The sequence below is a fragment of the Pristiophorus japonicus genome, chromosome 15 (genome assembly GCF_044704955.1).
Source record: "Pristiophorus japonicus isolate sPriJap1 chromosome 15, sPriJap1.hap1, whole genome shotgun sequence".
NCBI classification, from domain to species: Eukaryota; Metazoa; Chordata; class Chondrichthyes; family Pristiophoridae; genus Pristiophorus; species Pristiophorus japonicus.
Window position 1 is genome coordinate 134,483,399 of NC_091991.1, and position 15,586 is coordinate 134,498,984.

At 45.6% G+C, this 15,586-nt stretch overlaps 1 protein-coding gene across 1 annotated transcript; it reads right to left on the reverse strand.

The window, feature by feature from the left end:
- Window positions 1–809: 809 nt before the first annotated feature.
- Window positions 810–13,322, reverse strand: LOC139281604 (mpv17-like protein). The gene is given in 5 exon segments (XM_070901754.1): window positions 810–980; window positions 1,053–1,082; window positions 2,554–2,630; window positions 6,631–6,939; window positions 13,184–13,322. Coding segments are annotated over 5 exon segments (726 nt in total).
- Window positions 13,323–15,586: the final 2,264 nt, after the last annotated feature.

Consider the following 15,586-nt stretch of genomic DNA (forward strand, 5'->3'; position numbering starts at 1 on the left):
TGTTAACCTGTGGAATTCCCTACTGCAGAGAGTTGTTGATGCCAGTTCATTGGATATATTCAAGAGGGAGTTAGATATGGCCCTTACGGCTAAGAGGATCAAGGGGTATGGAGAGAAAGCAGGAAAGGGGTACTGAGGGAATGATCAGTCATAATCTTATTGAATGGTGGTGCAGGCTTGAAGGGCCGAATGGCCTATTCCTGCACCTATTTTCTATGTTTCTATGTTTCTATAACTGCAACTGCAGCTACAGCAATTGGAATCACTGATGAACTCTGAAAATTTTGCACCAGTGCACATTCCTCCAACAGACGCACCACAGGAAGCTTAAACCTTTGTATACACTGCTCCACTCTTAAGTCTAGATATTTGGTACCATAGATCTTCTCTCAAAGGATTCCTCCTGTCATCTTCCTTTATCCCTTTCATCCTGTTCCTTATTTGAAATAATAATGGCTGCTGTGATTAGTGCAAATATTTGCTCTCTTGTCAGGAATCTTTTACTCCACCAGCATGGCCTAAGTTGACTTTTGATTACAAAATGAATATGCTACATAACTATTCAGAAATTCCAGCATGGCTAAGCTAATTAGATCGGCACTTGGTTAGCTGCAGTTTTAGTCCATCAGTGTAAAGCCCTTAATTCCCTGTTAAATACTTGTTGGAACTTGTAAACTAGTGTAACTAACACCCAAATGTATTATTACACCTAAACTGCTAGTTTACACATGGTAATCGATTGGCATTGACATTGGTGTGAGGCAGAATATCAGCTCATTTATTTCGGAAAAAAGTTTTTAAAAATTATCCTATCTATCCTTAGATTGTGGGTTCTCCTCTATATTAAATATTTCAGATTTATATCCTGCAGTGCCATCTCCATGCTGCTGTAAATGGGAGATGAAAATGAACCACACTAAACCACAGCAGCCAAAATAGGCCATCCTGAAGAATACAGGTACCAGGCTATAGTTGGTTATCTGTGAGGAGACATAAATTAGGAGAAAAATGAAAAATGAATATCAAAGTCTTTGGTTGCAACAAAAACATACCTGTACCATAGGCCCATATATCACAGCAGCCTAAAAATAAAACACAGGTTGATATATGAATTAATAAATGGCAGTTTATATCTGTAGTGAATCCATTTTCTGATTTCACCAATAGATTTGGATTAGTGACAGTTCTTTTTGAAAATGACTATGCCTGCTCTGATTCCTTAATTCCGAGTCACATTCAACTCAAAAGGGGTGATTTTATGAATGGACAGTGTTAAAATGAAAAGAGGCAAAATCATGGGCAATGCACCCGCAATTTCCTGATTGTTGCAACCAGCCACTCATAGCGCACATTTGTGTGGTGTTTATTGAACCATTTCTCACTTTAAAACCGGGTGAGACAGTGGGAAACAGTCACAGGAGATTGCTTCTGATGAAATGTTAATGCGAAGACTGAAGAATAAATTTGAAACAATAAATAAGACAGAAACTAATCTTGCAGTGTTTGACAGTGTTATTATACTGCAGTGCAATATGTTTCAGAATGAATTGAAATGTATTCCATTTTTGATTCACCACACAGGGAATTCCTAATCTCAGCTGTGACTCCATAGACAGATGCTCCCTGCAAGGAGGGAGCGGAAACAGAAATTGGCCAGTCACTCCAGTTATAGTTGCAAAATTATAATTGGTATTGGTAGTTGGGCAGAAACAGGTCACGTGCCTATTGTCCCACATGGTGGCAATGGCATGTGGAATGAGGAGGCCTCAGGAAAGAGGAAAAGGAAAGTCAATTAGTAAAGTGGCAAGTAAGAAAATGATGAGTGAAGCTAAAATTTATTTGATATCCAAATTGAACTAAAGTAACATCAGTTTTTGAACTCCACTTTGGCCTTGTACTCAGATTTTATTTAAGTACTGGCTTTACTGGCCGCAGCCAAACTACATTGCAACAAAACAACAACAACTTGTATTTATATAGCACCTTTAACGTAGTGAAATGTCCAAAGGCGCTTCACAGGACTATTACGAGACAACAAATTTGACACCGATCCACATAAGGAGAAATTAGGGCAGGTGATCAAAAGCTTGTTCAAAGAGGTAGGTTTTAAGGAGCGTCTTAAAGGAGGAAAGAGAGGTAGAGAGGTGGAGTGGTTTAGGCAGGTAATTCCAGACTTTAGGGCTGAAGCAACAGAAGGCACGGCCACCAATGGTTGAGCGATTATAATCAGGGATGCACAAGAGGGCAGAAGTAGAGGCGTGCAGATATCTCAGGGGGGGTGTGGGGCTGGAGGAGATTACAGAGATAGGGAGGGGCGAGGCCATGGAAGGATTTAAAAATAAGGATGAGAATTTTGAAATCGAGGCTTTGCTTAATTGGAAGCCAATGTAGGTCAGCGAGCACAGGGGTGATGGGTGATCGGGAGTTGGTGCGAGTTAGGACATGGGCAGCCGAGCTTTGGATCACCTCTAGCTTACGTGGGGTAGAATGCAGTAGGCCAGCCAGGAGTGCATTGGAACGCACCATGGGTACCCTTCAGGGTTTTATTTTTCTTATCTTATACGTGTCCAAGAATTTCTCAATCCAGACTGTAAAAACATCTTGTTTCCCTTCAATTGCACTCATACCGAAAAAAATTGCAGTTGGACAAGAATAAAGAATAACTCTGTCATGTATGTAACCATCATGCAATGGTAATCTTCATGTAACTGTAACCTTCATGCAACTCCTGTACACTGTACTTATACCCTAGAAATGCACACCCTGACCACAGGGGGTGAACTTGTGGAAGACACTCCTCACCTGGGTGTCAATGCCAATGCGTCAGCTCCTCACATACAGCGATGGGCTCTCACACTGGCTGCGTATGACTACACCATGCGGCACCGGCCAGGCACCGAAAATTGCGCTGACGCGCTCAGCAGGCTCCCACTGGCCACCACCGAGGGGGCAGCGGAGCAAAGCGCTGAGATGGTCATGGCCATTTAGGCTTTTGACACCGCAGGCTCCCCCATCACAGCTCGCCAGATCAAACTCTGGACCAACAGAGACCCCCTCCTATCCATGATAAAGAAATGCGCCCTGACTGGGGATTGGGTTCCCGCACACAGGACGTGCCCCGAGGAGGTCAGACCGTTTCAGAGATGGATGGATGAGCTCTCCATCCAAGCTGACTGCCTGCTATGGGGCAGCCGGGTAGTCATGCCCCAGAAAGGGAGGGAAGCATTCATCAGGGAACTCCACAGCAAGCACCCTGGCATCGTGTTAATGAAGGCCATTGCCTGGTCACATGTATGGTGGCCGGGAATTGACTCAGACCTGGAACACTGGGTTCACAGGTGCACGACGTGTGCCCAGCTGGGCAATGCCCCCAGGGAGACCCCACTCAGCCCGTGGCCCTGGTCCACCAGGCCATGGTCACGTATTCACGTAGACTACGCGGGGCCGTTCATGGGAAAAATGTTCCTGATCGTTGTCAATGCATACTCGAAATGGATCGAGTGCATCATATTAAACTCGTGCACGACATCCATCACCGTGGAGAGTCTGCATACGGTTTTCGCGACCCACGGCTTGCCGGACATTCTGGTCAGCGACAATGGCCCGTGTTTCACCAACCATGAATTCCAGGAGTTTACGTCGGGCAATGGTATCAAACACGTCTGGACAGCGCCGTTCAAGCCGGCTTCCAATGGCCAGGCGGAACGTGCGGTCCAAGTCATAAAACAGGGCATGCTCCGCATCCAAGGACCCTCCCTTCAGTACTGCCTATCGCGCCTCTTGCTGGCCTACAGGTCCCACCTGCACTCACTCACGGGAGTCCCACCAGCGGAACTCCTTATGAAACGCACGCTTAAAACGCGGCTGTCCCTCATTCACCCAGCCCTGGCAGACATTGTCGAGGGCAAGCGCCAGTCCCAAACCGAATTTCACGATCGAAACTCAAGGGGGAGGTGTATAGAAATGGATGACCCGGTATTTGTTCTTAACCATGCTTTGGGACTCAAGTGGCTTGAGGGCACAGTAATTGGCAAAGAAGGGAATCGGGTCATAGTGGTCAGACTAAACAATGGGCAGATATGCCGCAAACACTTGGACCAAGTAAAGAAAAGGTTCAGCATAGACACGGAGGAACCTGAAGAAGAGTATGAGATGTCACCCACACCACTGCCAGTGGACGAGCAACGAGGACAATCCACAGCATGCACAGTCCCTGCGGCCAGCCCGGACAGGCCGGAATCACCTCAGGTGACAGAGACACATGCCGAGGCTCAGCCACCAGAGCCACAACTGCGGCACTCCACGAGAGAGCACCGACCACCTGAAAGACTTAACCTTTGACACAAAAAGACGTAAGGGGGGAGGTGATGTCATGTATGTAACCATCATGCAATGGTAACCTTCATGTAACTGTAACCTTCATGCAAATCCTGTACACTGTACTTATACCCTAGAAATGCACACCCTGACCACAGAGGGTGAACTTGTGGGAGACACTCCTCACCTGGGTTTCCAGGTATAAAAGGGGAGGTCCCACCCAGGGTCGCCACTCCTTGGTCCTGAGAATAAAGGTTAAGGTCACGTAGTGACTGTGTCTACAGTACATGCCTCGTGTGAGTTTGTAGTACGGTGCAGGGACACCACAAACTCCATAAACAGAATTTAGTGTTCTCGTACATCACTTTGGAAATGTTGCCCACTGGTTCTAAGTTACATAAGAACATAAGAACGTATGCTGCTGCACCCAATTACTTAACCTTGGCTCTTGCCTCAGGTACCATAGTGATCTTTGGGTCCATTTGTGCTTGCGTCTATTTGTGTCTACAGCTCTACCTCTGGTAATAATATTAACAGCCAATTAAATGATTTACAAGCTCAGCTTTCTGTTCCTATTTCATTGAGTGACAAAAGGCTGAGTAATATGAAGTTCTTTTAGAAACTAAACGCGAGGGGTTTTCACTACAATCTATAAGTAAGAGGCTCTTTTACATTTCTCCTCTGACTATTTAAAAAAAATTCATTCCTGGGATCAATGGCAAGGTCAGCATTTATTGCCCATCCCTAATTGTCCTTGAAGGTGGTGATCCGCCTTCTTGAACCTCTGCAGTCCTTGTGGTGAAGGAACTCCCACAGTGCTGTGAGGGAGGGAGTTCCAGGATTTTGACCCAGTAACGATGAAGGAACAGTGATATACTTCCAAGTCAGGATGGTGTGTGACTTAGAGGTGGTGGTGCTCCCATGTGCCTGCTGCCCTTGTCCTTCTAGGTGGTATAGATTGCGGGTTTGGGAGGTGCTGCCGAAGAAGCCTTGGTGAGTTGCTGTAGTGCATCTTGTAGATGGTACACACTGCAGTCATGGTACATCGGTGATGGAGGGAGTGAATGTTTAAGGTGGTAGTTGGGCTGCCAATCAAGCGGGATGCTTTGTCCTGGATGGTATCAAGCTTCTTGAGTGTTGTTGGAGCTGCACTCGTCCAGGCAAGTGGAAAGTATTCCATCACACTCCTGACATGTGCCTTGTAGATGGTGGAAAGACTTTGTGGAGGCAGGAGATGAGACACCCATCGCAGAATACCCAGCTTCTGGCCTGCTCTTGTTGCCACAGTGTTTGTGGCTGGTCCAGTTAAGTTTCTGGTCAATGGTGACCCCCCCAGGATGTTGATGGTGGAGGATTTGGCAATGGTAATGCCGTTGAATGTAATGGGGCGGTGGTTAGACTCTTGCTTGTTGAAGATAGTTATTTCCTGGCACTTGTGTGGCGCGAATGTTACTTGCCACCTATCAGCCCAAGTCTGAATGTTGTCCAGGTCTTGCTGCATGCGGGCATGGACTGCTTCATTATCTGAGGAGTTGTGAATGGAACTGAACACTGTGCAGTCATCAGCGCAACGAACGTCCCCACTTCTGACCATATGATGGAAGGAAGGTCATTGATGAAGCAGCTGAAGATGGTTGGGCCTAGGACACTGCCCTGAAGAACTCCTGCAGCAATGTCCTGGGGCTGATTGACCTCCAACCACCACAACCATCTTCCTTTGTGCTAGGTATGACTCCAGCCAGTGAAGAGTTTTCCCCCTGATTCCCATTGACTTCAGTTGTACTGGGGCACCTTGGTGCCACACTATACCCAAACGCCAATGCTGCAGTGAATATATATCGGATAAAGTATTGGCTTGACTGGCTGATTTCATCCAAAATTATGACAGTACTTGGAATAAGAAGGGAAAAGACATAATGCCCCGGAAGGATCATGCCCTTTCACTAATCTGATTCTTCGAGGCTACAGTTTTACTTAGCGATTTCGGTGTTCGGAAGTTAGGGAGCATTAGCACATTGAGCGGAACTATTTCTATCAGAAAGTTTTCCATGGCCATGTACATTTTCAATACAAACGCTAACTTAGACGGTTCGGTTAACAGATACAAATACATAAGCATCTTTAGTATATAATACATCTTTAGTATCTAATTTTAGCTTAAATGGCCCGTTCAAAGTCTGGTGGAAAACGATCATGTCCATGTAGTCACTTTCACACAGCTTGTGTTCGTGAACCTCTCCCAGGCTGGGCACCTTCTACCCATACATGAGGCACTGCTGCCGGTGCCCGGGGCTGGCTGATGCCACCTACCTCTGTAAAAGAAATTGATGCCGACGGAAGTCACCACCAGCATATCACACGCCACCTTCCGCAGGATCGTGCCCGCTGCCGTGCCGGGGAACACGGTTTCCATAGCATTCATCCACAGCTAGATGACATTTCTGTGAACAGCGAATGCCAGAGCGGCGACATTTCTAGTTTGCTTAAAGTCGGCTTTATCTTTCCTTAAAAGTTTCTGCTGGGTCAGATCCCCCGCCGCGAATATACAGCTGTACAAAGTGACATTGGCGATCCAGGGGAACCTTCTGGCTTTGGACAAAACTTTGCACACCACTCTCTGATCTTCAGCAAAACAGTAGACACGCGAAACCGCTTGGTAACCCAACCTCTCGCCTTCTCTCTGAGAGACAAACCATTGCTGGAAACACTGGGCAGGTCAGGCAGCATCTGTGGATGGAGAGAGAGAGAGAGAGAGTTTCAGCTGGATGAGCTTTCGCCAGAACTCTCTGTGTTGGCGGTCACAGGCCAGTCACAGTCCAAACTCAGGCATGCACATCCTGCCCGGAGCAGGCGCCTTGTGGTGGCTTTCTGGAGCTGATCCAACCGGTTACTGCTTCACTTAACCCGAGTTACTGTCAAACAGGTCAATTAATATAAGGTGCGCGATTTACCCAGTGATGCGCAGGGTTTATGCTCAGAGCTTGGTGAGAGTTGGATGAAGCTGTTAAACATTGGGCATTTGGTGAGAGGGGGAATTCGGGGCAGAGGGGGAAGGAAGTGATAAGTAATTATATATAAATAATCAGAATAATTGATTTGATCTAAGGGGATCATATTAAAATTAACTAGGAAGAGGATACCAACATTAAAGGGATCCGAATTGCATTAAATAAAAATCTGGTGTACATAAATAAGGGGATACTAAATTAAAACCATCGATATAAGGTAAGAGGCATATATATCCACACAGACCCAGAATTTGTGGTGGGTAATGACAACAAACTATCAGGTTCGCCATTATTACCCCTCTGAAACTGACCGCAAATTCAAGATTGAGTGCATGTGCATCTAAACGCGGAAATCCTGACGTTGTATTCACACATTCACTGCTCCGACACTGGCTGCGCTGTGCAGCCCCCCCCCCCCCCCCCCCACCTCCCATAGCCGGCAATCAGTATAATCAGTGAAATCAGTGGTACTGATGAAAACTTGCGTCTTTTCACACTAAGATTGCTGTTAAATATCCCATTAAATTTTAAGCTTTGTTGGAATAGGTGTAACTGGGGGATTCATCATCAAATGCAATCCCTCGGAATTGAGGAAGGCTTGCTTCCACTCTTAACTTGAGTTCTTAGGTGGCTGTACAGTCCAATGCAAGAACCACAGTCTCTGTCACAGGTGGGACAGATAGTCGTTGAGGGAAGGGGTGGGTGGGACTGGTTTGCCGCACGTTCTTTCTGCTGCCTGCGCTTGCTCTCGGCGACGAGACTCGAGGAGCTCAGCGCCCTCCCAGATGCACTTCCTCCACTTAAGGTGGTTAAACAGCATATTGACTGCTAAACAACAGTTCTGGCCCATTTGTGGAATGTGACATGTCTTCATTATGATAAAAATTACAATTTCTTTAAAAAAATATTTTGTTTGTTCATGATAATTCAGCTTCTACATTATCCCCATGTGAAAGTCCCAATCTTTATTTCACTCTCTAACATTTTTTAAAAGCAGCAAGGATAAACACTTCTTTTTATTTCCTGGGTTGCTGGCGTGAGAATTCTTCAATGTGATTGGCTGCTTAGACAGCTTGTTGATGTCACTGCAGCATCACCATAGGAATCCCCTACTCACAGTGCTACAATCAATTACACATCAAGAAACCTCAAGTTTTCGCCGTAGAGATCGCAAGATCTCTGTGGGCAGCTTTCTTCGAGGTCAGCAGCAAGCGCCTTTGCTTCACCACTGACCACAAATTACGGGCCATAATTTAAGTAGATAGACTTTTAAGAAAAATAATGGAACAGCTGAAATCCGTTGCCTGCAATTCCTGTGCCATGTGAGAACTCCAGGACACTTCATATGACCTGGATAACCATATGTGCAGAAACTGCGTCCTGTTGCTTGAACTCAAGCTCGGAGTTCTGAGCTTGAAGAGCAGTTGGAGTCATTGCAGGGCATACGGGAGGATGAGAATTTCCTGGAGCACACATTTCAGGAGGGGTCATCCTGCAATTACAGAGAGTTCAGGAGAATAGTAAGTAAGTGATCATCTGACAGGGTAGTAAGAGGCAGGCAGTGCAGGCATCCTCCAGGAGTGTGGCACTCTCAAACCAGTTTTCAGTGCTGAGGGCATAGTTAAGAAAAGGGTTAAGGTCCTACAGAGTTTGGGGATTCGGTAGCATAGTGGTTATGTTATGTCAATAATCCAGAGGCCTGGGTTAATGATCCAGAGGTGTGAGTTCAAATCCCACCACAGCAGATGGGGAATTTAATAAATCTGGAATAAAAAAAACTAGTATCAATAATGGTGATCATCACATTGCCGGATTGTCGCAAAAACCCATTTAGTTCACCAATGTCCTTCAGGGAAGGAAAGCTGCCGTCCTTACCTGGTCTGGCCTATATGTGACTCCAGACCCACACCAAATGTGGTTGACTGTTAACTGCTCTACATGGTTCAAGAAGGCAGCCCCCAACCATCTTCTCAAAGGCAATTAGGGATAGACAATAAAGGCCGGCCTCACCAGCAACGCCCACATCCCATGAACAATTTTTTCTTTCTAATTTAAGTTTCAGGAGCTAGGGTGGAAGTTAAAGGGCAGGATCTTAAAGGCAGTCATCTCTGGATTACTCCCAGTGCCACATGTTAGTGAGTATGGAAGCAGTGAGATAAAACAAGTTCATATGTGGCTGGAGAAATGGTGCACGAGGGAGGGTTTCAGATTCCTGCGGCATTGGGACCAGTTCTTGGGCAGGAGGGACCTGTAAAATATGGACAGGTTGCACCTCAATAGAGCTGGGATCAATGTCCTCACAGAGAGGTTACCTAGTGCTGTAGAGGAGGGTTTAAACTAATATGGCAGGGAGAGGGGCACTAGGATGAAACATTAGAGAGGAGATACAAAGTACACGGAGGACTGGGAGAGACAAACAGCATTAGAATAAAGAATAGTTTAGATCCAGAAGGGATCAGACAGCGGGAAAATGTGAGACAGACTAAGATGGGTGTACAGTGCATGTGTATTAATGCATGGAGCTTGGTAAATAGGTTGGTGAGCTGCTGGCACAAGTAGCAACATTATATTACAATATAGTGGCAATAATGAAGACCTGGCTCAAACAAGGGGAGAAATGGGCACTTAATATTCCTGCTACAATGAATTCAGGACAGATAGAGAAGGACAAAAATGGAGATGCAGCAATATTGATCAAAGATACTGCTGCAGCACGAGAAAGTGATGATGTACTTGAGGGTTCAAAGACAGAATCTATTTGGTTTGAATTAAGGATCAATGGAGGAGCTGTTACACTGCTGGGAGTACACTGTCGGTCACCAAATAGTGGAAGGAGAAAGAGAAACAAATTTGCAGGCAAATTGCAGAAAGATGCAAGAACTTTACGGTAGTGATATTGGGGGACTTCAATTATCATAATATATACAGGGAAAGCAGTGTATAAAGGGCAAAGAGGGGGAGGAATTCCTGAGAGGTATACAAGAGAATTTTCTTGATCAGTAAGTTTCCGGACCAACGAGGAAGGAAGCAGTGCTGGATCTAGCTCTGGGGAATGAAGTGGGGCAAGTGGAACATGTTTCAGTGGGAGAGCATTTGGGAAACACCGATCATAATATCATTAGGTTCAGAGTAGATATGGAAAAGGACAAGGATTAAGTCAAATGTGAAGATGATCAACTGGAGAAGGGCGAATTTCAGTGAGTTGAAAAGAAATTGGTGCATTTGAATCAAAGATTGGCAAGTAACACAGTAAATGAGCAATAGATAGCCTTCAAAGAGGAGATAGTTCGGGTACAGACTAAACACATTCCTACGATGGGAAAGGAAAGGCATCAAAAGCTAAATGACAAGATATAGAAATTAAAATTAAACAGAAAAAGAAAGCTTATGATAAATGTTGGGTTTATAATTCAGTAGCGAATCAAGCTAAATACAAAAAATACCAGGGAGAACTGAATAAAAAATAAAAGGGTCAAAGAGAATCGATTAGCGGTAACATAACAAGGGGCCCAAAAGTACTTTGCATCTGTCTTCACTAAAGAAGAGGATCCTGCCAATGCCAGTAAAGAGGAGGTAGTAGAGAAATTGGACAGGGGGCGTCGCTGGCAAGGCCAACAATTGTTGCCCACCCATAACTGCTCTTAAGAAGGTGGTGATGAGCTGCCTTCTTGAACTGCTGCAGTCTGTGAGGTGAAAGTAGTCCCTCAGTGCTGTTAGGTAGGGAGTTCAAGGCTTTTGATCCAGCGATGAAGAAATGGCGATATATTTTCAAGTCAGTATGCAGAAGAAATTGGCCCACAACAAAAGGGAGGCAACTCGGACAGGAGGAGGCATGCCCAATCTGCATCCACTAACGCCCTTGGAACAAAGGATAGCTGCTATGATGAGTCGTACATGGAGAAAAACAATCAGTACAGCACGCGAGGAAGAGGGTAAGTCCTGAAAATGCATCGTGGCCCTTTAAATCAACTTGCTGCCTAACCTGCTATGTGTGAGAGTACTCATGCCACCCATCTGGCCCCCTCCCTTGCTGTTAAACATTTGAATGTTCTGATGTATTTTGCAGAACATGATGATGATGATAATGATGATGACGATGCTGCTGCTGCCAACCCTGAGGATCCTGAGGGTACAGAACAAGAACCAGTACAACCAGCTGCGGACGAACCAGACTGGATGATGGCAGCGATGACTGAAATGTCTGCAGGGGAGAGCTTCCAAATTAATGTTTATGAGCCCCCATCAAGGGGCATCAGAGTTTTAACCCCTAGCATAGGTCTTGGTTCCACCTTCCATGGTTTTGCTTCCGATGTTGCGGGTCCCAGTGGTGCTGCTGGTATAATGCAGCATTCTACAGTCAGTGCACTACCGCCCGAGCCTGCGCCTCCCTCTCGCATAGGTTCTGGTTCCACCTACTATGGTTTTGATTCCAACACTGCGGGTCCCAGTGCTGCTGCTGATATCATGGAGAAGTTTACACCCATTCGTCCAACATCCCAGCCCATGGCTCGCACTCGAGTGCTGTCGTCTGGAACACCGAGCGCCCCACCATCCCAGCCCGAGCCTCTCTCTCGAGTACTGCCGTCTGCAACACAGAGCGTTCTACCATTCCAGCCCGAGCCTCTCCCTCTAGTTCTGCTGTCTGGAACACAGAGCGTCCCACAGACCCAGCCCGCACCTCCCTGTGTAGTGGTGCCGCTTGCAACACCGAGCGTCCCACCGTCCGTGCCTGCACCTCCCAGTGTAGTGGTGCCATGAGGCAGACCCAGGCAGAGGAGAAGGAGATTGGAGACACGCTCTCCTGAGATGCAGTGTGCAACAGATGCGACTCAGGTTGTGGCATTGGGTATGGAGACCAATGAGCTTACCCGATCATTCATCGGTGGCGTCAATGCAGTAGGTGAAGAGGTGACGGTCCTGACGGGAGAAATAGCAATAATGACACGGGAACTTAGGGAGGGAATGTCCGAGGGAATGCAATCGACGGCACAGGCCGTCAGGGAGGGCATGCAAGTGTCGGCACAGGCCGTCAGGGAGGGCCTGGTTGAGGTAGCTGCTGCAATAAAGGCACACAGCCTGGCCAATCAAATGACACCCCCATGAGGAAGTGAAAATTCAGAGATATGGATGAGACATGGTTGCAGCCTTTCTTTGCTGCTTTTGTTCTTGTTCTTGATGTAGCTGTAGTAGCGTTTTTCAAATTGAAATTGTTTTGTAAGTTTTGTAACTTTACAACTTGAGGGATCTTATGGTTTTTAAGTGATCTTATAGTGTAAATGCTCTCATATTTTTTTGTATCTTATTTAATTTTGCACCTAAAAAGTGATCCTGAAGTTTAAGTGTTCTCCAGAGTGTAAGATTTTTCACATTGAAACTGTTTTGTAAGTTTTGTAACTTTACAACATAAGTGATCTCAGAGTTTTCAAGTGATCTTATAATGTAAATGCTCTCACATTCTGTAACTTATTTAATTTTGCATCTAAAAAGTGATCTTGAAGTTAAGTGATCTTAAAGTGTAAAATTTTTCACATTGAAATTGTTTTGTAATTTTACAAGTTTATAAGTGATCTTAAAGTTTTTAAGTGATCTTCAAGAGTCATATTAAAAGGTATAGTTTGATACAACAAATATTTTATTACAGTGACGTTAACTTTTCAATAAAATATTTTTTCATTAAAACTGTTTCATGTTCCATTAACACAACACAACGTAGGAACAACTGCAAAGAATAAACATGTCCATGCGCAAAAGTGGTCGCCGAGCCCTCAGGCATCAGTAGTTGAAGCGTTCACGGATGAGCTGTTGGCGCAAGGCTCGAGCAATCGTTAAAGGGGCACGATGGACGGCCCTCCTCCGACCTCGTGCTCCGGCATCAGGCACTTGCATGCTTTCCTGATCATCGTTATCATCCACATCCTGGTCTTCTGTAATACTAACATCATGTACTGGACCCTCACGTGGGTCTTCGGGTTCCACTACCAGCTCCTGCTGCCTCATGATGGCTAAGTTATGAAGCATGCAGCACACAACAGTGAAGTGACTGACAATCTGAGGAGAGTATAGCAACTGTCCTCCAGAATGGTCCAGGCATCGGAATCGCTATTTCAACATGCCAATGGTCCTCTCAATGATGCTGTGCGTCGCAATGTGCACCATGTTGTATTGACGGTCATCTTCTGTCTGTGTCATGCGTAGGGGTGTCATGAGCCAGGTGGTCAGGCCGTACCCTTTGTCTCCCAGTAGCCAGCTCTGCCCTTCTGGCTGCTGCTCAAACATGTCAGATATAACGCTGTCGCGTAGGATGAACGCATCGTGGGTGCTGCCAGGGTATCTCGCATTGACTGACATGATGCGCTGCTTGTCGTCACACACGAGCTGCACATTGATAGAGTGGAAACCTTTCCTATTTCGGTACTGCTCATGGATCGCTTGTGCTGTCATTGGGAAATTGATAAAGTTATTCCTTCGCGCATACAGTGCAGCCGTGACCTGGTAAATGCAGGCATGTATTGCACGTTGAGAGATGGCACACACATCTCCAGTTGTAGCCTGAAACGATCCCGAGGCATAGAAAGAAAGTGCAGTTGTTACCTTCACTGCAACAGACAAGGCAGTTGGCGTTCTGCTTCTGGGCTGCAAATCTGCTCTTACCATATCACAGATCTCAGTGACAACTTCTCTGCGAAAACGCAGCCTTTTCACACAATCAGCCTTGCTCATCTCCAGGTACGAGCGCCTGGCTCGATATTGTCGATGTGGGTAAGGTCTCCTGCCCATCAACCTACGGGCTACGACATTCCTGGTGTGGTAAGCTCTAATCAATTCTCTCCTATGCAGTGAATTAATGGAGAACCATTGCATAATACGTGGTGTTGACAATGCAGCACCCATTATGCAAATGTAAGTATAAAACTGTCTATTTGGCTGCCTCTCCCTGTCCAAATGGCCTCAGTTCCCCTCACAGCTCAAAGGTTCTTGATTGCTGTGTCTTTGCCTGCCGTCCAGTCACTGACGAGACCGAATGGCCTCAACCCCCTTGGAAAGCTGGTTGCACGTTGATTCTTCGGCTGCCGGCCAGCCACTGACGCCGCCCCTATCGCATGGCCGAATGGCCTCAACCCCCTTGGAAAGCTGTGTGCGTGTTGCTTCCTCGGCTGCTGGCCAGCCACTAACAGAATGAAGGCCTGCCTGAAGCACCGCAGCTCAGCTCAAAGGCTGTTTGCTGTCGCTGTTGGGGCTGCCATCGAGACACTGACGCCACCCCTGCCTGTCTCCAACATGAAAGGCCTGCCTGAAGCACAGCAGCCCGCTGTTTCACACAGGTAGGAACATGGATTATTTAATCTTTTCTTTGCTTATAAATTTTTATTCAGGTTGGATTTATTTGTATAATATTTGTATAAGTATGACTAAGGATTGATTGTAGAATTTAATGACTTCCCTTCCCCCCCCCCTCCCCCCCACCTCGTTCCCTACGCCTAATTTGTAACCTACGCCTGATTTTCTAAAGTGTAGACAAGGTTTTTTCGAACGTACAAAAATCTTCACTTACTCCATTCTAAGTTAGTTTGGAGTAAGTTTTCACTGCCTAAACTTTGAAAACAGGCGTAAGTGGCCGGACACATCCCCTTTTGAAAAAAAAATTCTGTTCCAAAGTGAAACTGTTCTAACTGACTATTCTAAACCAGTTGCTGCAAAAAAACAGGAGCAACTCAGGCCGAAACTTGGCCCCCATGTCTTTTGCATTCGCATCCGCCACCGTTGAACATCTCGTTCATGGCGTCTCCTCCTCTATTAATCACTCGTTAGATCACTCGTGATCAATCCTTTGGATTTTGTAACTGGTCATTAATATTTGCTTAACATTTTGTCAATATTTAAATTCATATTTTAAATAAAATCAGATTTAATAAAAGTGCACCAAACAAGGCACCACATTTTTCTGTGCAAATGAAAGAGAAGTGTCTTCTCCGCCTCCTCCATTTGTTCCTTCTGTCTTAATTATAAAACATAGTAACCTAGAATTATTACGATGACTTGCAGTCAATACATATTTGTTGAAATTAAGATATTAAAAAAGCTTTAACTACTAGCAGTAGTACTTTAACGGTGTTTTGTTTTAATGAGCAACAGTAATGTTGAATCATGATTAATGCAAGGCTAGTTTGCCTAAAATAGCTATGCTTGAAACTGAATTATTATAGGTAGGTGAGTATTGCAGATCAAAATCATTCCACACAAGTTTTTCTTTAAACTGACAC